The sequence below is a fragment of the Heloderma suspectum genome, chromosome 4, assembly GCF_057233095.1.
Source record: "Heloderma suspectum isolate Gila_16-S chromosome 4, 16-S_ref, whole genome shotgun sequence".
Taxonomy (NCBI): Eukaryota; Metazoa; Chordata; class Lepidosauria; order Squamata; family Helodermatidae; genus Heloderma; species Heloderma suspectum.
In genome coordinates, this window is record NC_139461.1 from 226,822,187 (window position 1) to 226,848,908 (window position 26,722).

Here is a 26,722-nt window from a genome sequence, read left to right on the forward strand (position 1 = left end):
TCAGTGTCTTGTGAGCCCTTAGAAACATGGGGTTTCTTGAAAGCTGCTTCACTGTAGTTTGAAATTTTCTTTTAGTTTCTTTAGTGTCTTAGGAGCCATTCAGACATTACCTTTGTTACTTATATTAATGATTCTTGCTGTTTTTGAGAGTGCAGTCATATGAATAAATGTAAAGGGTGGAGTGATTATTTATGGGTAGCAGCCACTGTGCTCTCTGAGGTTTAGAAGCCCTTCACAGAAATTCTTTATTTGTATTTATAAAACACACACATATATACCACTTTTTAGCCCTAAAAGGGGTCCACAAAGCAGTTTAAAACCATTTAAAATCTTACAATTAAAAAACAGAGGGCATTAAAACAGATCAAGATAAAAACAATTTAAAATGACTCCACAACAGGAACAGAAATTACTTAGCTGCCCACCTAAAAGACAGGAAATAAGAGACCAATCTAATCTTCTATAATTGGGATGCCACCACTGAAAAGCCCCTGATTTGTCTCCCTGCCAACCACACTGCTCTTGGTGGCAGAACATGGATCAGGGTGTCCATCTACATGGGAGGTTTTCTCCAATGCTGCTGTGGCTTAAAGTTGTGACATCACATGGCGTCGTGGCCACTTTGCAGCTACCTTGAAGTTTACCTGTGGGGAAGCCACATTTTTGCAGAGTACTTTTACTCCATTGTTTTTCTTTAATTTGGCTCCCCTGCAGTTCAGCTGCAGTGTGCCCATCCCTCTGCTTTAAATTCGGTATGATTGGGGCATTCCTAGGGGTGTGTCTTTCACCTGGTTGTGCCCTTGGTAACCTAGATAAAGTAACTCACCTGCCTTTCCAACACATCAAAGCCCTAGAGCGCTCTTTAGAGCCTTCAGAATCACCCTGCACTCTCATTTTGCCAGCGGGAGTAATTAGCTTCTGTGATTATGCACTTCTCTGATGTTTGTGTTACTTTGCTTGTCCATTGTTATGTTAAATTACATCTCCGATGTTGTGTGAAGTCTCTTCTTTGATGTTATGTAAAGTTGCTTCTCTGATGCTAAGAGCTTTATTGCAGTAGCGATCTGGCAAGGTTTCTGGAGCCTGTCATTGTCAGCAGGGAGAAAGTGCCCAGAGAAGGAGAAAGGGAGAGTGTGTGTATGTGTGTGTGTGTGTGTAAGCAATAACCTTGTGGCAGGTTGCTGGAATGGGGTGAAATTGGGGGTGCTCTCATAGGAAGCCTTCAGATGCTGCACTGGAGAATCCAAGATTTTGGCTTCTTCATTGAAAAGTATATACATTGGGGAAAGGAAGGAGGATTAATTCCCTGTTTGCTGGAATGGGGCTTATTTGCGCTGGTGGGGTGCTCTCATGGGCAGCGAGTATCTCACCTGCCTTGTTAGTGCAGATTCTAGCTTCCAGAATTGTGAATTAGTTACTCTCCATTCATAATAATGTAGTAGCAGTGGGAACCCTAGGGATGGGTGACAAACAAGCCTCTCTCATTGGTTGAGCCGCCCCTGCTAGTTTGATGATGTTCAGTTCTACTCCCCGCACCAAACACAGAAGTATGTTCCTTTCAAGTGCTGTGTGACCTGTGAAAATCGGATTTCAGCTTTTCTTGCTCCATGTGTCCCTGACGAGCCAAAGCCAATTCCATGAAAATCCAGATAATGCTCCAGTGCACTTCTCATTCTGCTGTCGTGGAGATTCCCCACGCCCCCACCCCTGTGTCTCTGAAGATGACCATAATTGACAGGCAGGTTCATATAGAAGGAGATGGTCCTCCATATATCCTAGTTCCAGGTTCTACCTTGAATTGGCCCCGAAACAAAATGGTTACCAATGTGACAAGTGAAGATGCCACATAATAATTTTGTTTATGAAACTCCTGCTGTAGATCTAATGCTGTATCCTTTTATATTTCTATCAGATTAATAAGTTATCTGTCAATGTGATACAAACTGAAATTTCAGCATGTTAATCTCCATTGAACACACCATTCTGAATACACTCAGAGTAAGATGCACTGTTGTGGATGACAAAAGGAACTTGGCAGTGGAGTAAAAAGTGATCCGTACCAGAACAAATTTCTAATGCAGTATTTTTTATTAGCTTGCAGCTCTGATTGGAGTTTCCTTAATGCTGGTGGCTGTGCTAAAATTGGGCTATTTCTTCCAGTCCCTTCCTAATGTAAGTTAATGTGAAATAGAACCTCTCTAAATTGATGCCAGTCATTGGACACATTTATGTTATGTCAGTTTGGAAGATAGCTCTCTATAAAAAGTCCAGCCCTTGGCCATATGAACACTGGAACATCTAACATGGCTGGGAAACAGAGGAGCACATTCATTCATTCATTCATTCATTCGATGTCTATTAAACAAACTCCTTAGACGTTGTTCAATGCTTCCTTTAACAGCTCTCTGGGTTGGGCTCTAGATGTGAGGAGAAGCAACTCAAAGGAAATCTTTCCTGAACCTTCATGTCAACTGACGGAGAGAACTAATGCGAGTGAGAAAGGCCAGCCTTCCTCTCGCTAGTACCGCACGGCTACAATGGAGTAAAAAGAGAGGCAGGCTGTACCGGAGAAGACTGTGCATCTACAGTACACAGCTTTCCTCCCTTCCCCTTACTTGGAAGGATAAGAGTGGAAGGATATAGATGTGGGTGGCAAAAGACATACACCGGTAGCTCTCTGCCTAGTCAGATGAGATATGGAATTCTTCCTGCCTGTGTTTGGCCCAAAGTGGAGGGAAACTGGCCGCAATTCCAGCTTGACTTCATCCAAGGCAGATATTAGAGAGGGAAGGGGACCATGCTGTCACAGGCTGCACAGGGACTTGGCAGGAAACAATCTTCCAGTCCTTATCCATGGCCACACAACCTAGTGGAGTCGGGGAGAGGCCATGCACTGTTATATTATGCCCTTTGTTATTGCATGACTATGCACTGTCATTTTAGGGTAATGCCTGGAGTGGCACTGTCTTTCCTCCTTGGGCAGAGCTGGGTTGGTGGCAACACTGTCTCCTATCTTTGAAGGTGATGAGAGATGCCCATTAACTTTTGACAGTCATCTGCTAGTAGTAAAATCTAACACTAACGTAGGAAAAGCTTTGCAGTGCACCAAGTCCATCTGCTGAACTTTTCAGGAGGAGAAGCTCCTCTTCATTTCTATTTTATTTCTATTAAACAAAGAAGCTCTTTCTTTATTTTGACAGATGGATTTCAAAATGCCTGTATCACATAATACAATAATACAATATCTATTGTATTATGTATACATGCAGGGCCTTTTCAGGAGCATTGTAGTTGGAAGTTGTTGTATTTGGCAGGGAAGTATGATATGTAAATATAATGGTAGAAGCTCTAGAGTTATGTAACATTAGATATAACAATATAACCTAGGTAATTACACAAAAACTGTTCATTCTTACTGAGGTATTTCAAGTTCTTACTTTAACAGCTTATTATTATCCATAACTGGCAAAGGATAACAATTTTTTTCTAATTTGCACAGGCTGTTTTGGCGGCAATTGTACTAGTCAACATGTTCCCTTTTCTTGAAAAATTTATGGATGTCCCTTTCTTGTGGAGGCAAGATAAATATGATTTTGTAAGTGTTACATGACCTACACAAGGCTAGAGAGAGAAATGAAGTGGGGTAGCAGAGCAAGGTTACACCAGCACAATGGTGGTGCAATGTCAGTGCAGCTCCACAGCTGCAGATCTTTGGACTCTGCAGTCAAAGGGACCTGGGATCAAACTACACAAAATGACAAGAGATCCATGATCAGCTGTTCCAGCTCTAAATGTTTGCAAAACAACCACCACCACCACTGGGATGTCCCATTTCAGATTAGGGCCATGGAACGGGGATTAACTCTTCCCCCTGTGACATTTTCCCTTACAACAATAACTCCTTTTGGCATATAGGTATACATACGTTTCTCTTAATGGGTCAAAGAGCAACTTCAAAACTGATTAACTGGTTTAAATGCTCCCTCCAAATGAAGCTTTGAACCAGCATCAGATCTTGGTTTCATATTCTAGTTTAGAGGGAGCCCTTAAACCACACTTTCCCAGTTTAGCTATAATGTCAAGAAAATGTGATTTCCTAGGGCTTGAGAAACTAGGATAGCTTTCTGAAGCTGCGTATAAGAGGGGAAGATGACATAATGCAAGAGTTGAGGAGAGAACATGTGGGCCCAGGCATGGTTCCCATACAAAGTCAAGGTTTATCAGACTGGGATCATTATATCTGAAGTGAGCCATTATGAACAGCACATAGAAGTTATTTTCCACTGCAATCCTATGCATGTCTACTCAGAAGTAAGCCCTATTATGTTCAATGGAATTTGCACCCAGGTAAGTGTTATATCCCCTTCATGGATCACTGCCTTGTTGTGGCGAAGGGGCTTTCGTAACTCAGTGAAGCCATAAGCTATGCCGTGCAGGGCCACCCAAGACGGACAGGTCATGGCGGAGAGTTCTGACAAAATGTGGTCCACTGGAGAAGGAAATGGCAGCCCACTCCAATATTCTTGCCAAGAAAACCCCATGGAACGTATCACAAGGCTAAAAGATATGACGCCGGAAGATGAGCCCCTCAGGTCGGAAGGTGTCCAATATGCTACTGGGGAAGAGCAGAGGGTATTTCAAAGTAGCACTAGAAAGAGTGAAGCAGCTGGGCCAAAGCCGAAAGGACACTCAGCTGTGGATGTGTCTGGTGGTGAAAAGAAAATCCGATGCTGTAAAGAACAATATTGTTTAGGAACCTGGAATGTCAGATCAATGAATCAAGGTAAGCTGGAGGTGGTCAAACATGAGATGGCAAGACTGAACATCGACATCTTGGGAATCAGCGAACTAAAATGGACAGGCATGGGCGAATTTAATTCAGGTGACCATCATATCTACTATTGTGGGCAAGAATCCCTTAGAAGAAATGGAGTAGCACTCATAGTCAACAAAAGGGTGGGAAAAGCAGTACTGGGGTACAATCTCAAAAACGATAGGATGATCTCAGTACAAATCCAAGGCAAACCATTCAACATCACAGTAATTCAAGTCTATGCCCCAACCACTGAGGCCGAAGAAGCTGAGGTTGATCGGTTCTATGAAGACCTACAACACCTTCTAGAACTAACACCAAAAAAAGATGTCCTTTTCATCATAGGAGATTGGAATGCTAAAGTGGGAAGTCAAGAAATCACGGGGATAACAGGTAAGCATGGCCTTGGTGTACAAAATGAAGCAGGACAAAGGCTAATAGAGTTTTGCCAAGAGAACATGCTCATCATAGCAAACACTCTTTTCCAACAGCACAAGAGACGACTTTACACATGGACATCACCAGATGGTCAATATCAAAATCAGATGGATTATGTCCTTTGCAGCCAAAGATGGAGAAGTTCTATACAGTCAGTAAAAACAAGACCTGGAGCTGACTGTGGCTCAGATCATGAGCTGCTTCTTGCAAAATTTTGGCTTAAATTGAAGAACATAGGGAAAACTACTAAACCATTCAGGTATGACCTAAATCATTTCCCTGATGAATATACAGTGGAGGTGAGGAATAGATTTCAGGGATTAGACCTGATAGACAGAGTGCCTGAGGAACTATGGACGGAGGTCCGTAACATTGTTCAGGAGGCAGCAACTCAATCCATCCCAAAAACAAAGAAATGCAACAAAGCAAAGTGGCTGTCTGAGGAGGCTTGACAAGTAGCTGAGGAAAGAAGGGATGCGAAAAGCAAGGGAGAAAGGGGAAGATATACCCAACTGAATGCAGAGTTCCAGAGAATAGCAAGGAGAGACAAGAAGGCCTTCTTAAATGAACAATGCAAAGAAATTGAAGAAAACAATAGAATGGGAAAGACTAGAGATCTCTTCGAGAAAATTGGAGATCTCAAGGGAACGTTTTGTGCAAAGATGGGCATGATAAAGAACAAAGAAGGCAGGGACCTAACAGAAGCAGATGAGATTAAGAAGAGGGGGAAAGAATACACAGAAGAACTATACAGGAAAGATCTGAATGTCCCTGATAGCCATGATAGTGCGCTCACTGAACTTGAGCCGGACATCCTAGAGAGTGAAGTCAAGTGGGCCTTAGGAAGCATTACTAACAACAAAGCTAGTGGAGATGACAGTATTCCAACTGAGCTATTTAAGATCCTAAAAGATGATGCTGTTCAAGCGCTGCAGTCAATATGCCAACAAATTTGGAACACTCAACAGTGGCCACAAGACTGGAAAAGGTCAGTTTACATTCCAATTCCAAAGAAGGGCAATGCCAAAGAGTGTTCAAACTACCATACAAGTGCGCTCATTTCACATGCCAGCAAGCTTATGCTCAAAATCCTACAGAGGCTTCAGCAGTATGTGAACTGAGAACTACCAGAACTACAAGCTGGGTTCCGAAGAGGCAGAAGAACTAGAGATCAAATCGCCAACATTCGCTGGATCATGGAGAAAGCAAGAGAATTCCAGAAAAACGTCTATTTCTGCTTCATTGACTACGCTAAAGCCTTTGATTGTGGATCACAACAAACTCTGGCAAATTCTGAAAGAGATGGGAGTACCAGACCACCTTACCTGTCTCCTGAGAAACCTGTACGAGGGTCAAGAAGCAACAGTAAGAACAAAACATGCAACAACTGATTGGTTCAAAATTGGGAAAGGAGTACGACAAGGCTGCATATTGTCGCCCTGCTTATTTAACTTATATGCAGAGTACATCATGAGAAACGCTGGGTTGGATGAATCACAGGTCGGAATTAAGATTGCTGGGAGAATTATCAACAACCTCAGATACGCAGACGATACCACCCTAATGGCAGAAAGTGAAGAGGATCTAAAGAGCTTCTTGTTGAGGGTGAAAGTGGAGAGTGCAAAAGCTGGTTTGAAACTCAACGTTAAAAAAACTAAAATCATGGCATCTGGCCCCATCACGTCCTGGCATATAGAAGGGGAAGAAATGGAAGCAGTGAGAGATTTTATTTTCTTGGGCTCCAAGATCACTGCAGACGGTGACTGTAGCCATGAAATTAAAAGACGCTTGCTCCTTGGGAGGAAAGCTATGGCAAACCTAGACAGCATAGTAAGAAGCAGAGACATCACCTTGCCGACAAAGGTCCGTATAATCAAAGCTATGGTTTTCCCAGTAGTAATGTATGGCTGTGAGAGCTGGACTATAAGGAAGGCTGAGCGCCAAAGAATCGATGCTTTCGAACTGTGGTGCTGGAGAAGACTCTTATGAATCCCCTGGACTGCAAGGAGGTCAAATCAGTCAATCCTGAAGGAAATCAACCCTGAGTGCTCATTGGAAGGACAGATACTGAAGCTGAAGCTCAAATATTTTGGCCACCTAATGCGAAAAGAAAACTCCCTGGAAAAGACCCTGATGCTGGGAAGGATTGAAGGCAAAAGGAGAAGGGGACGGGAGAGGATGAGATGGCTAGATAGCATCACCGATGCAATGAATATGAACTTCAGCACACTCCGGGAGAGAGCAGAGGACAGGAAGGCCTGGTGTGCTATGGTCCATGGGGTCATGAAGAGTCGGACACGACTTAACGACTGAACAACAACAAAAGTATGTATATGGTTGCAGGGTTAAATGATGTAGCATGTTTGAGGACTCTACTCTTAACTTAGACTTGAAATCTATATATAAAAATTCTTCAGCTTTTTCATTCTCTGTAAGTCAAAAATGCTTCCCCATCACCCATCACACCGTACTTCATTTTATTTCCAGTTTTGTGCCTGTTAAGTAGCTAATATTGATCCTGTTTCTTTTCTTTTTTTACTTAAAGGGAATTTGGATTGTGACCTTTCTGGCTGTAATCTGTCTGGGTCTGGATATTGGCTTGGGAATTGCTATGGGATTTGCCTTTTTCATAATAAGTGTCAGGTCACACAGGTACTGTCTCCTATTGCAGATGAATGTGTGTGGAGGAAAGAAATTCTATTGTTACAGGAGTGTTTTAGAAAAGTGCCCAAAAATATGATTTCTATAGGAAAAGGGAAAATGTGATGAATATGATTTTTTTTAAAAAATAGCCACCAGGTTATGATGATCTCTGTCTCTTGATTTCAGTTGTGAAAACTTAAATAGGATATTGTAGTAGTAGTAGTAGTAGTAGTAGTAGTAGTAGTAGTAGTGGTAGTAGTAATACCAATTATATATCCTCTAAATTCTGGGCTTCTTTAGCTCATTTGTGGTTGCACTCAAAATTAAACTTGGCCATAGTATATCACAGTCTACTGTAATGCGGCTTGAACATTAGGCCAAAATTCTTGATGCAAAGATCAGTTTGATAATCAAACCAACTACTTAGAGGAGGAGTAGGCTCTTCCTTGCATACAGTCTTCAGGCAGAAGCTAGGCTTCCTTGCATCAAGCAGAGGGCTGGACTAGATGGCCAGAAAAGCCCCTCCCACTCTATATTCGCTCAAAATATTTCAGGAGAGGTCTAATTTTTCCCCACTTGTTCATAATGGCCACTTGGTCCTTATCAAGCTAATGCCCTCTCCTTTGGGACTCTGGTATTCCACATTTTGAAACCACATCCCCAGTTGGACTGTTGTTGTCTGTGTCCATCATGGTTTCTTTCCTTTTCTGTAAACATGGTACTTCTAGGGGGGAAATGGATAGGGTGAAGAGTTTGGCTCTACTCGGTCTCTAAGAAGAAGGGGGAGAGATCTAACTTATATCCTGTTTCAGAATGAAGATGTTGACGTTGGGTCAGATTCCAAACACCAATATTTATCGCAGTTTTTCTGATTACCATGAGGTAAGGTGGTGGTGGAATAAATATTTGTTGCTGTAATCAGTCTCCATCACAAGTGCCCCAGTAACAGAGTTATCAGGTTCAATTAAGTCCAACAGTAATATTTTGGCAGGGCATTATGTATAATTACCACAATTATGACTGGTAATGAAGAGCCATAATTGAAAAAGCAGATGTCAGGGTGGAAACTGTGCCCAGAGAGCCTCAGCGCAGTTCGGATTCTGAGGAGGAACAGCTATCCGTGGGAGAGGGGCCAGCTCATCCCTCACAGGCTCAGCACCTGGCAGAGATTCCTCCTGCCAGCATTCCAGAGATAGAGAGCAGCCCGGGTAGTGAGGGAATGCGGGAGGGGGGCTTCTTAGACGCTCAACGCAGACGCAGAGAGCGACGAGCAATGGAGGGCACAGAAAGGAGGTGTAGCACCCATTTGGCATGCAAGCAACGGCCGCCTCCCATGGACCCAAGGGAAAGAGGGAGGATCTCTCCCTAGCGCATAAGTTCTGGGTCTTCAAGTGACTCCCTTTCAAACAGGGATCAACTGCTTGCCTGAAGCTTAGACCATGCTTCTGTCCCTTGCTCTAGCCGCTGGTGATTAGCATCTGAAAGAGTCATTAAGCTGTAATGGGATTAAAGCTTTGAAAAGAAATCCTTTTTGTCTGTGAGTTGGCTATTGGAGTCTACTGGGAGAAGCTGCCAGAGCGCTCCTGACAGCAGAGTTGCTGGCATCCTGACAGTAGCTCTGGAAAACATATGTCATGGTGGTCCTTCTGACAGAATATAATTAACAGCTACAGTGGTTGCTGTAATCTCCTTCCTCTGACATCAGCAATGAAAGCAGATTTGTGGCACACAGGTTGTGCAATTAATTGCATTTGATTTCTGCATTGCCTACATGCTCCTTTCTATGCCTGAATTTATCTGGTATTGGATCCTGCCAAAGGGACAAATTGCTCTTCTTCGGAAAGCCCCAGTTTATTAGCAGATAATCTCAATAATTCTGCCAACCTAGCAGTTCGAAAGCAAGAAATTGCAAGTAGATAAATAGGTACCACCTCGGCGGGAAAGGTAACAGTGTTCCGTGCACCTCGGTGTTCAGTCATGCCGGCCACATGACCATGGAAGCGTCTTTGGACAGCGCTGGCTCTTCAGCTTAGAAACGGGGATGAGCACCGCACCCTAGAGTCGGACATGACTGGTTGGGGACACCTTTACCTTTTTACCTTTAATCTCAATTAATACTCCTCAAATAGACTGTGCATCTAAACCATAAAATAATCCTTTGGGTCTTTACTAAAAGGTTATCCTTCTGTGCTGGCAGCTAAGTCATTTTCAATGCCATCAGAAGGAAACTGAAACAAAATCCTGTTGCAGATTTCCACAGTCAACAATTCTTTTTTCTAGTATTTATGAGGCTGGTCCTGTACTGCAAGGGTCCAGAACTTTAGGCCCTGGGGCCAAATCTGGCCCTCTGGGGGTCACAACCTGGGCCTCCAGGGTTCCAGGGAGCTGCCCCTGCCCCCCCCCACCAATCATTTGGTATTTTCCTGGCCTTTGCACATTTCCCCCCTTTAGCTTTAAGCTAAAATATGCTGATATTTGGAGTTTTTTTGGCCCCAGCCCTTTGGCCTTCCATTCTCCCTGTCACTGGAATGCAGCCTCCGAGAGGTTCTCCAAAATGGAATTTGGCCCTTGGGCTGAAAGATGTTCTGTATCCATGATATTCAGTGAACTCATTCTCCAGGTGTTGATCCTTACATAGCCAAAATGGCACTATCCATATACAAGAAGGAGGCTTGTTTGCGGGGGGCACCCCAATATTTGGAGAACTACTAAAAAATAGGAAAAAACGGGGGGGGGCTAAAAACAGCTGAATGGGAACTGGGCTTGCTAAGTGGGCATGGAATTCTGACTGATTGGGGCAGGGGGCAGAAAACCAGGAGTGACAGTGGAATGGTGTATCCTGGAAAAGGGCATGGCTAGCTGGAATCCTGGACAGGAACACACCAAGCTGCAACATTTTGCTGCAGGTCTCTCTTGTAAAGCTTTACATTGTATTTTGCTATTTAGGCCATAGAGATTCAGGGTGTGAAAATATTCCAGTGCTGTGCCTCCATCTCATCTGCAAATATGAAACATTTCAAAGCCTACATTTTACAAAAGGTAAATGATTGCCCTCCTAATGATGAGCAGGGATTCAGAGAACCTCTGCACTCAAGAAGACTGCTGCCTCTGATAAGCTGTCCTTATTTCTCTTTCAGATGGACATGAAGGCAGTGCCCCTTGATGAGCATGAGATGAGAGCTTTGATCTCAGTCAGTATGTCTAGTGTGAAAGGACAGAACAGAGATTTAAACTGTGCCTGTGTTTGCGACCCCCCGGAACCATTATCCAGGGTCAGAGATTTCTCTTGTGTTGTTGTTGTTTTCTTTAAACTCTTGTCAGGAATCCCAGACAGGTGTCACTGGGGCAAAGGTTTTCACCTTCCCTAAATCTAAAGCCACCTGACATACACATTTGCACAGAATTTGATTTTAAAAATTTAAAGCATCATTTATTGGTATATATTTAATTTATTGATTTGATTTGTATCCTGCCTTCTTCCAAAAAAAGGCACTCATGGTGGCATACAGGCACAATTAAAATTGATTAAAACAATAAACAGTACATTAAAATAAATAAACGCACAACAATTACAGAATAATAATTTAAAAAGCACCCAACCCAATAGACCCACTGATTGAATAGACCTGCTTCTTGAATAAAGTGGGTTTGCCTGCCAGCAGAAGGACAGCAAAGGAGGAGCAAACCTATATAGAGCATTACACTTGTGAGGAATATGTCACTGGAAGAATCCGAGCTTTTCTACACAAGGCATTTATTGTACGGTCTTCATTTCCTGCTAATGGTTGTTTATAGGTTCTTTAGATGACGTTGTGACCCTCCAGTTTCGCTTCTGCTTTTAAACAGCACTTTCAGCAAGTGTTTTTAGAGCAAAGAAAATGCAGTGTTATTTAAAGAAAGTGAAAGAGAACGCAATTTCCACTTGTGTGTTTGCACTATTCCACTATACCACAGCACCACCTAGAGGTTATGTAGCAAAAAAGCAGGGAAGAAAACTCCTCATGTAGAGCTTGAATTTCAGTTCTCTGACAAAACTGGAAGTGGATACAGCAGATTAACAGCCTGGTATAGAAAAGCTCCATGTGCAGAAAAGATGAAGAGCCTTATCCTATGCTTTGCTACATATATTGCACAAAGCATGACTGAGCTCATGGCCTCTAATGCAAGCAGACCCCTGCTCCCTTGCTGTGGCCATGGAGGCTCACCCGACCTTTGTGCCAATGCAAAAGGGGTGACTGCTGTTGTCACCAGTGCAAGGGGGAAAGCCCTTATTCGGCACAGGAATATGCCACACAAAATGGGGATGGAGACAGAGAGGCCTCTGTTCCCTTAGGCTCCTTCTGAAGGCCCACAGAATGGGATTTCCAACTCCCATAATAAATGCCCTGATATTTTATTTTATTTGCTTTTAGATAGAGAGCTGTTGTGCATGAGGCATTCATTGTGCACTCATCATTCACTACTCATGGTTGTTTATGGGTTCTTTAGATGACATCGTGACCCTCAAGTTTCACTTCTGTTTTTAAACAAAACTTTTGGAGAATTTTTAAGCTTTTCTACATGGAGCTGTTAATCCGCTGTATCTACAGTTTCATCACAGAACTGAGATCCAAGCTCTACACAAACAGCTTTTCCTTTCCTGCTTTTCTTCTTCATAAACTTTAGGTGGCACTGTGCTATAGCAGAATTATGCAATTACGCCAGTAGAGAAATATCTTTTCTTTTGCTTTCAGAAATAATACTCCATTTTCCCCACTCTAAAAAAAAAATGGGAGAGTGCTCTTAAAAAACAGAAGTGAAACTGGAGGGACACAATGTCATCTAAAGAACCTATAAACAACCATGAGTAAGGAATGAGGAGCGTTTAATAAATGCCTCATGTACAAAAGCTCTTTTTAGAGCAGGGAAAATGTGGTATTATTTGTGAATGCAAAAGAAAATGCTTTTTCCCACTTGTGTAATTGCGCTATTCCACTATACCACAGTGCCACCAGGAGGTCATGAAGCAGGACAGGAAACATTCTTCATGGAGTGCTCAGATCTCAATTCTGTGATGAAACTGAAAGTCAGTACAGCAGATTATCAGCTTCGTGTAGAAAAGCTCAAAGCATCTTGCTGGCTTTCCAAAGAATGGTGTGGGAGCAGGTGAGGAATCAGAGTGCTTCCAGACAAGGCTCTCATGGTGCCATTGCCCTGCCTCATTCATTGAATGGTAGGGGCCAGATCATGTAATTGCACTATTCCACTGTGCCACAGTGCCACCTAGAGGTCTTCTACTCGTGACCCTCCCATGTTTTCTTAAAGCTTCGTCTCTTTTCTTAACACAGAAACTCCGTTAAGGAGAAAAAGACAGAACAGCTACACAGTTCCTTCCTGCTGCTAGCAATAGGAGCCCTTTCTGGAAGTACCCTAAGTCTTCACTTGTACTCAAAGCTATTTATCAGAATGGGGGAAAAGTTTACATTATTTTTTTAATCCAACCGTGAATCAGAATTAGTATTAGTAATTATCCAACAGTAAATTGGACATAGGTAGATGATCTGCATTCTGGTTCACTATTCTTTTATCCATCAAAACAAGATGTGTTACTAAGATAACAGATGACAAAGAAAAAGCAGAAGTGCTCAATTCCTACTTTGGCTCAGTCTTCTCCCAAAAGATAGTCTATGACCCTCTTGGCAAAGGTGAAGTACAGGCTGAAGGGGCAGGATTGCATCTTGAGATCAATAGGCATATGGTCAAGGAACACCTAAATACTTTGAATGAGTTCAAATATCCAGGGCCAGATGAACTGCACCCTAGAGTAATAAAGGAACTCGCAGAAGAATTCTCAGAACCACTGTCTATTATCTTTGAGAAATCATGGAGGACAGTGAAGTGCCAGATGACTGGAGGAGGGCTAATGTCCCTATCTTCAAAAAAGGTAAAAAGAAGGAACCTGGGAACTACAGACGAGTCAATCTAACATCAATCCCTGGGAAAATTCTGGAGCAGATGATAAAGTAATCCATCTGTAAGAACCTTGAAAACAATGCAGTGATTACTCAAAGCCAACATGGATTTGTCAAGAACAAGTCCTGCCAGATGAATCTGAACTTATTTTTTGATCAGGTAACCTCCCTTGTGGACTGTGGCAATGCTGTGGACATAATATACCTCGACGTCAGCAAAGCTTTCAACAAAGTGCCCCATGATATCCTGATGAGCAAACTAGCTCAAAGTGGGCTAGATGAAACAACAATCAGGTGGATCCACAGTTGGCTACAGAATCAGATTCAAAGAGTGCTTATCAATGGGATCTTCTCAAACTGGGGAGAGGTAATGAGCGGGGTACCATAGGGCTCAGTCCTGGGCCCAGTGCTCTTCAACATTTTTATTAATGACTTGGAGGAGGAGGAGGTGCAGGGAATGCTGATCAAATTTGCAGATGACACAAAATTGGGCGGGATAGCTAATACCTTGGAAGACAGAAACAAAATTCAAAGTGATTTTGATAGACTGGAGTGCTGGGCAGAAAAAACAGAATGACATTTAATAAGGATAAATGCCAAATTCTGCACCTAGGAAAAAGAAACCAAATGCACAGTTACAAGATGGGGGATATGTGGCCCAACAACACTACAAGTGAGAAGGATCTTGGAATTGTTGTCCATCACAAGCTGAATATGAGCCAACAATGTGATGTGGCTGCAAAAAAGGCCAATGCTCTTTTGGGCTGCATTAATAGAAACATCGCTTCCAAATCCCAGGAAATACTAGTTCCCCTCTACTCAGTACTGGTTAGGCCTCATCTGGAGCACTGTGCCCAGTTCTGGGCACCACACTTTAAGAAGGATGCAGACGAACTGGAGAGGGTTCAGAGGAGGGCAACAAAGATGATCAGGGGACTGGAAACAAAGCCCCCATGAGGAGAGGCTGGAAGCAGTGGGCATGTTTAGCCTTGAGAAGAGAAGACTGAGGGGAGATATGATAGCGCTCTTCAAGTACTTGAAAGGTTGTCACAGAGAGGAAGGCCAGGATCTCTTCTCAATCATCCCAGAATGCAGGACACAGAATCATGGGCTCAAGTTACAGGAAGCCAGATTCCAGGTGAACATCAGGAAAAACGTCCTGACTGTTAGAGCAATACAACAATGGAACCAATTACTTAGGGAGGTAGTGGGCTCTCCCACACTGGAGGCATTCAAGATGAGGCTGGACAGCCATCTAGCGGGGATGCTCTGACTTGGATTCCTGCATTGAGCAGGGGGTTGGACTTGATGGCCTTGTAGGCCCCTTCCAACCCTACTATTCTATGATTCTATACAGATTAAAAATTTGATGCTTCCCAATAACACTAAATTATGTCATTAGAGAATGGCAGAATTCTTGCGTACATGGAGATTCTGGGTGTGTAAAGCAGCCATGTTCTGCTTACATGCATTGTAACATCCATATATGTAGACATCATATATATAGAGATATATATACACACACACACACACACACACACACACACATATATATATATATATATATACGTATATGCATATGTATATTAATAAAAGAAAGTGAAAATACATAAATAAATTACAATATCATGCTACCCTGGTCTAGAATCTCAACTCTCTTGCATTCTAGGTACCTTATACAGAGAAACTTCTAAGGCGTGTTCACACAGCTAATGAGTCATTCTCTTCTTCTTCTTTGGCCTTGGTACGTTGGACAAGAAATGAGAATAGATACCCTTCCGATACTCAATGCATTCAAATCCCCGCTGCCAGAGAAAGGGCAACAGGACATGACTATGTAAAGAGGAGAGAAGATCTGAACAAATTATGGCTTTGCTCAGACCCTCCTTTAACAAGATCCACAACTCAGTTGTACCCACTTGATTCAGAGTCTGGAACATACATGATCCACACCATTATTTTAGACTTCAGCATGGTGCACTTCGTCGATTTACAGGCTTCCTATTTATTACGGGAGGTACGTTACCCAAATTATTGTCATTTATTTACTTTATTTATAACTATTCTTCTGTTGTCTTTATTTACACTACCTCTTGCTATTTATTAATATGTATTTAAAGTATCTAAGACACAGACCCTGTTTAAAAATTATGGATGGACATAAATGTTTTACAAAGAAATAAGCAAGGTTACCTGCTAGCAATGGAGCATTTGAAGGATTTCGAGAAACTGGAATGATTCAGACAGCCCGTTCGCCACTCACTATGGTGATTTTTTTGTTTTTAATATTTTACATTTTTGCAGTTGCTCCATAGAGAATTGACATGGAGTTTTATCTTGCAGCAGGATCAACCACACATTTCAGTTCTCAGCCCACTCATATTGAGCAGCCCAGTTGTTGAAACTTACTGAAAGTATATTGTCTAGGTAGCCAAATGTGTGGCAGATCTCTTAAGAATAATTTCTACCTGAATCCCAATTACAAAGAAATCACAAAGTGATGGGGAAACATTGGCTTTGTAATGTGGACTGTCAGACACAAGCGACATTGATGCTTGCCAAAAATGTAAAAGAGGTCAATCCATTTATAGGAGGAAGAATTAAAGAACATAAGATCTATGCAGATAGTCTGATGAGGTTAAGAACATAACCTGATCAGGAGAGGCAGCAAACAGCACAAAACTGAGTAAGATAAGGCAAACATAGCCACATTAAAGTGAAATGTTTAAAATGAATGTCCTACAGCTTATGAATGGGAAATAGCAAAAGATAGTAAAGAGGGACTGAAAAGAGTTATGTCATCAAAATAATAGTCATTTTAGATAATGTCAGTACCAACTTAGATTGTCCTTTTCAATAAATGAATTAAAGAGAATAAACAACATTGTGGAAGGTTGCCCAACATTATATGCATTTCATTACACAGTACATAGTACTTACATAGCTTAAGTGGAAAAGCACTGAACAGAAATTATGAGATTCGAGGGTGAAAAATCTAGTTTGTGACAGGAAATCTTGAACAGGAATGTCCTTAGCTTCCATTCTACATTTTGCTTTTTGAAAATGACCAATTTTTCAATCCCGGGCCACCTTCTCACATTGACCTGGTTTGCACAACATGATAACCCACCATGCATGATCAGCCATGGTGGATTGTCATGTCTTGTGAACCCGGTGTAGTTTCTGCAGGGTGGCTTATTTTTCACAAGCAAGCTGCTCTTCGCACCCATGGCATGTTTTAGGGCTGTTAATACCCATGGTGGCTTGTTGTGTCCTCCAAATCCGGCAGGGCGGCTTCATTGTGGATTATCGGGAACAGCTACAGAGCCACTCAGCAAAAGCAGTGAAAACCCCTGCCTCTCCTCACGATCTCGCTAGTGCCACCACCATCCCCCCTCATCCTTTCTCAGCGCCCTCTGCCCCATGCTCATAAAAATAGCAAAGAAAAGACAACGGAGAGTGTCTCGAATGCTTTCACAACTTTTTTTTTTATTGGTTCTCCACAAGTGCGCAGGAGTGAAGGACAACTGCCTTGAAAATGTGCACAAATTTTTCCTATGTTTTACTTCCCCACCATGAGATTGGCACAATTTTCGCCTTTTTGACTGCTCTACCTTGAAATTTGCACAATTTTGCCCTCTCTATTACTGCTTTGCCATGACATTTGTGTATGTTTACCAATCCCGCTCACTGCTCTGGAACCATATGTATATGTGACAGCTACAAAGCAAGGGAAGCGAAAAGCAGGAAGGAGAGGGGGGAGTTGAAAGTGGCTGGAGAGAAGGTGCCTTGCAAGCGGGTATTCTTACTTCATTGTAAAGTGAAGTAACCTTTAAAAAGGCAAGCCCTGAAATGGGAGATGAAATTGACTAGGACATTGACAAGAGAGGGATATCAGTATGCTGGGTTAAATATCTCAGAGGCACTCTTGCGCAACAGCAAAATTCCCTGGAGAAAAAAATTTCAAACCTATTCCTGCATTCATAAAGGCTCTGAAAACTAATTCCATTTGCCGATCTGATGCATGTGTGTGTGTGTGGGGGGGGGGGAGTTTCCCTCAGTAGCCAGCAACCCCAGCACACCAATTGCAGAACGAGTGCTTATGTAGGGCCTGCCTATGTAATGAGGCATTCTGCCATAAAGGTGCCTGGGATACTTGCTGGAGCCAGCCGGAGGACTGGGCGGGCATGAGGGGGGAACAAGCCACAGCATGCCTGATCATCTGTCAGGAGTACCATGGGTTGTTCAGTGAACAACCAACCCAGGTTGGCTTTGCAAGGTGGCTTAGAGCGACATACAAACCCGCTCATTAACTTCATTCTCAGAAATTGAACCCCAACTAGCTGTAGCCAGTGGCCTTAAGTCTGAAGCTCCAAGCAGGGTCAGGTCAATGGAATTAATATTTCATGTCCAATGTATATGCAAAATAATCAGCATATCACACAGAGCAGAAGGGTCTGGGAACAATATCCAGGAAAGGCATAGAGCAGAAAGGGGAGATGGCAATGTAGGCTACAAACTCAGGGCAGGTTTCAGCAAGGAGCCTTATAACAAGACGAGAGGACAAGAAGCTAGAGATAGTGACCTGCCCAAAGCCGCCAGTACATTCCATGGATGAGAAAAATTTGAACCTAGGGGTGTGTCTAATACATAATTTGGGTGGTGAGCGCATTATGATCCACAATTACTCTGCGGGGGGGGGGGAGCTAGATGTACAACCTTCCTCAGTGAATCAAGCAGAGGTGCAACCAGTTCATCTTCTTTTCAGGAGAAGCTGGCTGTGCAGAGTGCTGATTGGCTGGCATTTGTGACAGTCAGAAAGCCACAATTCCCCCCACTCAACCCAGAGCAAGTGTTTGTTTTTTAATGGATTGACTTCTTAAAGAAGTGCTGAACAAACATTCCTAAACACCTTAGCCACACTGCCACTAGCCAGAACCTAGAGGCAAATCTAAGCAGTAGATTTGCATAAGTGAGTGGTGATTTATTTTTTTATTTTTTTATTTATTTCATTTCTATACCGCTGGTCATCATCTACCCACTAACGATAAATGCAGGATAAATATGGGGTGTTTTGGCTCTCATATTATGCAGGAAGTCCTGAAATGTATTTCTCAAGAAAATTAACATATTAAAAGGTCTTTATTAGGTTTAGGCTGCAATCCTATACACACTTGCCTGGAAGTAAGTCCTATAAAACCAACAGGATTTTTTTTCTAATTGAGCATGCATAGGACTGCACTGTTAGAAATGTAAAATAGATGCATTATTTGTAAGCATCCCATACATGAGATGGTTTACCAAAGAGGAAAGGAAAATGTGTGCACTACCCCTAGGCATAATGGATGCAAATCAGATTTCACCAGGCTTGTTGGCAGGATTCAGCAGTATGTCCTAAATCCTCACAATGCATCTGATACAGGATGGTTTGTGATCTCCTACAAGGTTCTAACTGAAAGAGCTATTGGCACTGAGTCCTGACCTCCATGCTAATGACAAACAAATTAAACCCTTGATATCCAGCCTACTATGTCTTATCAATCTACACACTGAGGAGGGAAACATCGCTAATGCTAATATGCTGTCTTCCTTCTACAGCTCTGTCATGTGTTTCAGAATATTGGTATCACAGTCCTGATAGCTGCCTGTCATCGTGAGTATAGTGACTGTATTTCTCTAGTTAGGAATTTTGGATATTGTTTGTATGAATATTATTAGTGTAAAGCTCAGTCTTTTAATCATGCCACCACATGTAATTCTTTCTGCATTTTTTTTTATCTTGCAGCCACTGTAATAAAGACCTTTGAAAAACAAGATTTTTTTGACCAGTGTGTTACTAAAGCACGGTTCTTTCCAACCCTACATGATGCAGTACTCTTTGCTGTGGAGCCGGATATCTTGCTAGAGACTGTGCAATTTGAACGCAATAATACGCTGCCTGAGGAAATGTTAGTTGAAGTGCATTCAGATGATCAAAAGGTAAAGTATTTGATGAAAGTCCATAATGAATCTACTGACATGACAACTGTAAATCCAGGAAAGCAGTTTGATCATAGAATCATAGAAAGTAGGGTTGGAAGGGGCCTACAAGGCCATTGAGTCCAACCACCTGCTCAATGCAGGAATCTAAGTCAGAGCACCTTGGGAGGTGGTGGGCTCTCCCACACTGGAGGCATTCAAGATGAGGCTGGACAGCCATCTGTCAGGGATGCTCTGACTTGGATTCCTGCATTGAGCAGGGGGTTGGACTCGATGGCCTTGTAGGCCCCTTCCAACCCTACTATTCTATGATTCTATGATCTATGATTCTATGATCCCTGACAGATGGCTGTCCAGCCTCGTCTTGAACGCCTCCAGTGTGGGAGAGCCCACTACCTCCCTAGGTAATTGGTTCCATTGTCATATTGCTCTAACAGTCAGGACATTTTTCCTGATGTTCAGCTGGAATCTGGCTTCCTGTAACTTGAGCCCATGATTCCGTGTCCTGCATTCTGGGATGATCGAGAAGAGATCCTGGCCTTCCTCTCTGTGACAACCTTTCAAGTACTTGAAGAGCGCTATCATATCTCCCCTCAGTCTTCTCTTCTCAAAGCTAAACATGCCCAGTTCTTTCATTCTCTCTTCATAGGGCTTTGTTTCCAGTCCCCTGATCATCTTTGTTGCCCTCCTCTGAACCCTCTCCAGTTCATCTGCATCCTTCTTAAAGTGTGGTGCCCAGAACTGGACACAGTACTCCAGATGAGGCCTAACCAGTGCTGAGTAGAGGGGAACTAGTACTTCCCGGGATTTGAAAGCTTTTTGTTGTTGTTTATTCGGTCAGTCGCTTCTGACACTTTGTGACTTCATGGACCAGCCCACACCAGAGCTTCCTGTCGGCCGTCGCCACCCCCAGCTCCCCCAAGGTCGAGACCGTCACCTCCAGAATATCATCCATCCATCTTGCCCTTGGTCGGCCCCTCTTCCTTTTGCCTTCCATTTCCCCTAGCATCAGCATCTTCTCCAGGGTATCCTGTCTTCTCATTATGTGGCCAAAGTACTTCAGTTTTGCTTTTAATATCATTCCCTCAAGTGAGCAGTCTGGCTTTATTTCCTGGAGTATGGACTGGTTTGATCTTCTGGCAGTCCAAGGCACTCTCAGAATTTTCCTCCAGCACCACAGTTCAAAAGCATCTATCTTCCTTTGCTCAGCCTTCCTTATGGTCCAGCTCTTGCAGCCATAGGTTACTATGGGGAATACCATTGCTTTAACTATGCGGACCTTTGTTGTCAGTGTGATGTCTCTGCTCTTCACTATTTTATCAAGATTTTTCATTGCTGTCCTCCCAAGAAGTAAACGTCTTCTGATTTCCTGGCTGCAGTCAGCATCTGCAGTAATCTTTGCACCTAGAAAGACAAAGTCTGTCACTGCCTCCACATTTTCTCCCTCTATTTGCCAGTTATCAATCAAACTGGTTGCCATAATCTTGTTTTTTTGTGTGTGGTTTAACTGCAACCCTGCTTTTGCACTTTCTTCTTTCACCTTCGTCATGAGGTTCCTCAGCTCCTCCTCGTTTTCAGCCATCAAAGTGGTATCATCTGCATATCTGAGATTGTTAATGTTTCTTCCAGTGATTTTAACTCCAGCCTTGGCTTCATCAAGCCCAGCACGTCGCATGATGTGTTCTGCATACAGGTTGAATAGGTAGGGTGAAAGTATACAACCCTGCCGTACTTCTTTCCCAATCTTAAACCAGTCCATTGTTCCGTGGTCTGTTCTTACCATTGCTACTTGGTCGTTATACAGATTCCTCAGGAGGCAGACAAGATGACTTGGTATCCCCAGCCCACCAAGAACATGCCACAATTTGTTATGATCCACACAGTCAAAGGCTTTAGAATAGTCAATAAAACAGAAATAGATGTTTTTCTGAAACTCCCTGGCTTTCTCCATTATCCAGCAGATATTGGCAATTTGGTCTCTAGTTCTTCTGCCTTTTCTAAACCCAGCTTGTATATCTGGCAATTCTCATTCCATGAATTGCTGGAGTCTATCTTGCAAGATCTTGAGCATTACCTTACTGGCATGTGAAATAAGTGCCACTGTTCGATAGTCTGAACATTCTTTGGTGCTTCCCTTTTTTAGTATGGGGATATAGGTTGATCTTTTCCAATCTGGTGGCCATTCTTGTGTTTTCCAAATTTGCTGGCATATGGCATGCATCACCTTGTTAGCATCATCTTGCAAGATTTTAAACAGTTCAGCTGGGATACCGTCATCTCCTGCTGCCTTGTTATTAGCAATAAGGCCCATTCAACCTCACTCTTCAGGATGTCTGGCTCTAGCTCACTGACCACACCGTCAGATCTATCCCCGATATTATTATCCTTCCTATACAGATCTTCCGTATATTCTTGCCACCTTTTCTTGATCTCTTCTGCTTCTGTTAGGTCCTTGCCATCTTTGTTTTTGATCATACCCATTTTTGCCTGGAATTTACCTCTGATGTTTCTAATTTTATGGAAGAGGTCTCTTGTCCTTCCTATTCTATTATCTTCTTCCACTTCTGCGCATTGCTTGTTTAAAAATAATTCTTTATCTCTTCTGGCTAACCTCTGGAATTTTGCATTTAATTGGGCATCTCTCCCCCTATCATTGTTGCCTTTTGCTTTCCTTCTTTCTTGGGCTGCTTCCAGTGTCTCAGCAGACAGCCATCTTACCTTCTTGGTTTTCTTTTTCTTTGGGACGTTTTTTGTTGCCGCCTCCTGAACATCGTTGCGAACTTCTGTCCATAGTTCTTCCAGGACCCTATCTACTAAATCTAGTCCCTTAAATCTATTCTTCACCTCCACTGCATATTAATTAGGAATATTCGTGAGCTCATATCTAACTGATCTGTGGGTCTTCCCTATTCTCTTTAGTCTGATTCTAAATTGTGCAATAAGAAGTTCGTGATCTGAACTACAATCAGGTCCAGGTCTTGTTTTTACCAACTGCATAGATGTCTGCCACCTTTGGCTACAAAGGATGTAGTCAATCTGATTTTAGTGTCGACTGTCTGGTGAAGTCTATGTATAAAGTCGTCTCTTAGGTTGTTGGAAGAGAGTGTTTGTTATGCACAGTGAGTTGTCTTGGCAAAATTCTATCAGCCTATGTCCTGCTTCATTTTGTTCTCCCAGACCATGCTTGCCTGTAATTCCAGGTGTCGTTTCACTACCCACCTTAGCATTCCAGTCTCCTATAATGAAAATAACATCTTTTTTTGGCATACTATCCAGTCGGTGCTGCAGATCCTCATAGAACTGATCTACTTCTGCTTCTTCAGCATCTGTGGTTGGGGCGTATCTTTGGATCACTGTGATGTTAAATGGCTTACCCTGAATTCGAATTGAGATCATTCTGTCATTTTTTGGATTGTATCCAAGCACTGCTTTAGCCACTTTATTATTAATTATGAAGGCTACTCTATTTCTTCTGTGGTCCTCTTGTCCACAGTAGTAGATCTGGTGGTCATTTGATGTGAAGTGGCCCATTCCAGTCCATTTCAGTTCACTGACACCCAAAATGTCTATATTTAATCTTGACATCTCCCCAATAACCACATCCAATTTGCCCTGGCTCATAGATCTTACATTCCAGGTTCCTATGGTGTGTTGATCTTTAGAACATCAGATTCGTCGTTCACCACCAGCACCATCGGCTGCTACCCGTCCTTTGGGCTTTGAGCTAGCTGCATCATCACATCTGGGGCTAGTTGAACTTATCCTCTGTTCCTCCCCAGTAGCATTTTGACCATCTTCCAACCTGGGAGTTCCATCTTCCGATGGTATACCAACATAGCTCTGGTTGCTTTGCTTCTATTAATGCAGCCCAAAAGAGCATTGGCCTTTTTTGCAGACACATCACATTGTTGGCTCATATTCAGCTTGTGATGGACAACAATTCCAAGATCCTTCTCTCTTGTAGTGTTGTTGAGCCACGTATCCCCCATCTCGTAACTGTGCATTTGGTTTCTTTTTCCTAGGTGCAGAATTTGGCATTTATCCTTATTAAATGTCATTCTGTTGTTTTCTGCCCAGCACGCCAGTCTATCAAGATCGCTTCAAATTTTGTTTCTGTCTTCCAGGGTATTAGCTATCCCGCCCAATTTTGTGTCATCTGCAAATTTTAACAGCATTCTCTGCACCTCCTCCTCCAAGTCATTCATAAAAATGTTGAAGAGCGCTGGGCCCAGGACTGAGCCCTGTGGTACCCCACTCGTTACATCTCCCCAGTTTGAGAAGGACCCATTGATAAGCACTCTTTGAATCCGATTCTGTAGCCAACTGTGGATCCCCCGGATCATTGTTTCATCTAGCCCACTTTGAGCTAGTTTGCTCATCAGGATATCATGGGGCACTTTGTCGAAAGCTTTGCTGAAGTCAAAGTATATTATGTCTACAGCATTGCCACAGTCCACAAGGGAGGTTACTTGATCAAAAAATGAGATCAGATTCATCTGGCAGGACTTGTTCTTGACAAATCTATGATGGCTTCAAGAATTGAAGAATTTCCTCTAAGCTTTTTGTGAAGCCACATTGGCTTCTTCTGTTGTCTTCCACCTTTTCTTCTTGTTGGAATTGTTTGTAATTGTGCCTTGAGAATTTCCACTGCATTGTTTTCAAGGTGTTTACAGATGGATTGCTTTATCATCTGCTCCAGAATTTTCCCAGGGATTGATGTCAGACTGACTGGTCTGTAGTTCCCAGGTTCCTTCTTTTTACCTTTTTTGAAGATAGAGACAACATTAGCCCTCCTCCAGTCATCTGGCACCTCACCCATCCTCCATGATTTCTCAAAGGCAATAGACAGCGGTTCTGAGAGTTCTTCTGCCAGTTCCTTTATTACTCTAGGGTGCAGCTCATCTGGCCCTGGAGATTTGAACTCAAATCTCAAATTGAACTCAAATTTGAACTCAAATCAAAGTCATTAGGTGTTCCTTGACCATATGCCTATCGCTCTCAAGCTGCAATCCTGCCCCTTCAGCCTGTACTTCGCCCTTGCCAGGTGGGGTCATAGACCGTCTTTTGGGAGAAGACTGAGCCAAAGTAGGAATTGAGCACCTCTGCCTTTTCTTTGTCATCTGTTATCATTTTGCCATCCTTATTTAATAGCTGAACAACCATTTCTTTCCTCTGCCTTTTACTATGCACATAGCTGAAGAAAGCCTTTTTGTTCTTTTTAGTATCCTTTGCTAACCTCAGCTCGTTCTCAGCTTTAGCCTTCCTGACGCCATCCCTGCAATTCTGTGCTACCTGCCTGTACTCTTCCTTTGTTACTTGGCCTTCTTTCCACTTCCTATATGTGTGCTTTTTTGTTTTCAGGTCATCTCTAAGCTTTTTGTGAAGCCACATTGGCTTCTTCTGTTGTCTTCCACCTTTTCTTCTTGTTGGAATGGTTTGTAATTGTGCCTTGAGAATTTCCTTTTTTTAAAGCTCCCACCCATCTTGGACTACTTTTCTCATTAGCGTTGCTTGCCATGGGACCTTACTGATCGTTGTTCTGAGTTTTTTAAAATCAGCTTTCCTAAAATCCAGGGTACGCGTTTGACTACACTCAGCTTTTGCTTCCCTTAGAACCAAGAACTCAAGTGTAACATGGTCGCTTTCCTCCAGAGTTCCTGTAACTGCTACTTTATCCACTAAGTCATCTCTGTTGGTTAGGATCAAGTCAAGGATAGCCGATCCTCTAGTTCCTTCCTCTACTTTCTGTAGGAGGAAGTTATCTACCACACAAGTCAGGAATTTCCTGGAGGGGCCATGTTTTGCAGAATTTGTCTCCCAACAAATATCGGGGAAATTGAAGTCCCCCATTACTACTACATCATGCTTCCTTAAAACATTGGCTATTTGCTTTTCAAAAGTTTCATCCTTGTCTTCTCTTTGATTGGGTGGATGGTAGTAGACTCCGACCATCAGGTTCCTTTTATTCTTTGCTCCATTTATTTTGATCCAGATGCTCTCGATGGGGCTACCAAGTTCATCCTCCTGTAAGGTCCCCCTTTGATAATTACAAACTAGGAATTATTGAAAACATTGGTTTCACTGGCCTTTTGCTTTTAGGGCTTTTCTACACCAGGCATTTATCATCTGCTTGTCATTCCCTACGCATGGTTGTTTATGGGTTCTTTAGTCAACATCATGACCCTCCAGTTTTGCTTCTGTGTCTGGGGCTTTCTTCACACTGAGCTTTTATCCTGCGATGGAGATTGCTCCTTCATGGGCTTTTTACATGACGCCATGATCACTCCTGCACTAAATGCCCTTTGTTCTGTTTTTAAATAGATCACAGATAATGAGCTATCAAATTACCCCACTGTGTTCCACTTCAGTTTCCTCTGTGAAAAGAGTAAAAGTAGCAAGAAGAGGAGTGAGATCAATGAAAGATAATGGAAGACTCAGATATGGGGAGGAGGGGGAAGAGGGTGGGGGGAAAGGAAGCATATGAAAAAGGGAGTCGTCGTGATCCTGCATTTAAAATGGAATTAGAAAGCCCCATTTTAAATGCAGGATTTTAGGCTGGTGTAGAGATGCTCTAAGTATTTTCGGTGAGTTTTTTTTAGAGCAGGAAAAATGCAGCATTTAATTGTGAAAATGAAAGAAACCGCTTTTTTACCCTTGGGTATTTGTGGTATTCTGCTATACCACATTGCCACCTAGAGGTTATGTAGCTGAAAAGCAGGAAAGGAAACATTTCATGTAGCTATCAGATCTCAATTTTATGACAAAACTGAATGTAGATACAGCAGATTAACAGCATTGTGTAGAAAAGTTCTTAACAAGTAAAGGCCTTTCCAGATGAATTGTGTGTCTGTCCTGTTTCTGTGTGAGGCAAGGAGTGAAAGCCTCATTTTTACATCAA

General features: G+C 42.6%; 1 protein-coding gene across 1 annotated transcript in view; it reads left to right on the forward strand.

The window, feature by feature from the left end:
* Nucleotides 1-26,722, forward strand: part of SLC26A8 (solute carrier family 26 member 8) — a 52,450-nt gene that overhangs the window by 22,592 nt on the left and 3,136 nt on the right. The window contains exons 10-18 of the mRNA XM_084851644.1: nt 2,095-2,172; nt 3,500-3,595; nt 7,797-7,903; nt 8,707-8,776; nt 10,841-10,933; nt 11,032-11,166; nt 15,515-15,862; nt 19,444-19,498; nt 19,631-19,824. Coding sequence (XP_084707770.1) covers nt 2,095-2,172; nt 3,500-3,595; nt 7,797-7,903; nt 8,707-8,776; nt 10,841-10,933; nt 11,032-11,166; nt 15,515-15,862; nt 19,444-19,498; nt 19,631-19,824 — 1,176 coding nt within the window. The remainder of the gene's footprint in view (nt 1-2,094; nt 2,173-3,499; nt 3,596-7,796; nt 7,904-8,706; nt 8,777-10,840; nt 10,934-11,031; nt 11,167-15,514; nt 15,863-19,443; nt 19,499-19,630; nt 19,825-26,722) is intronic.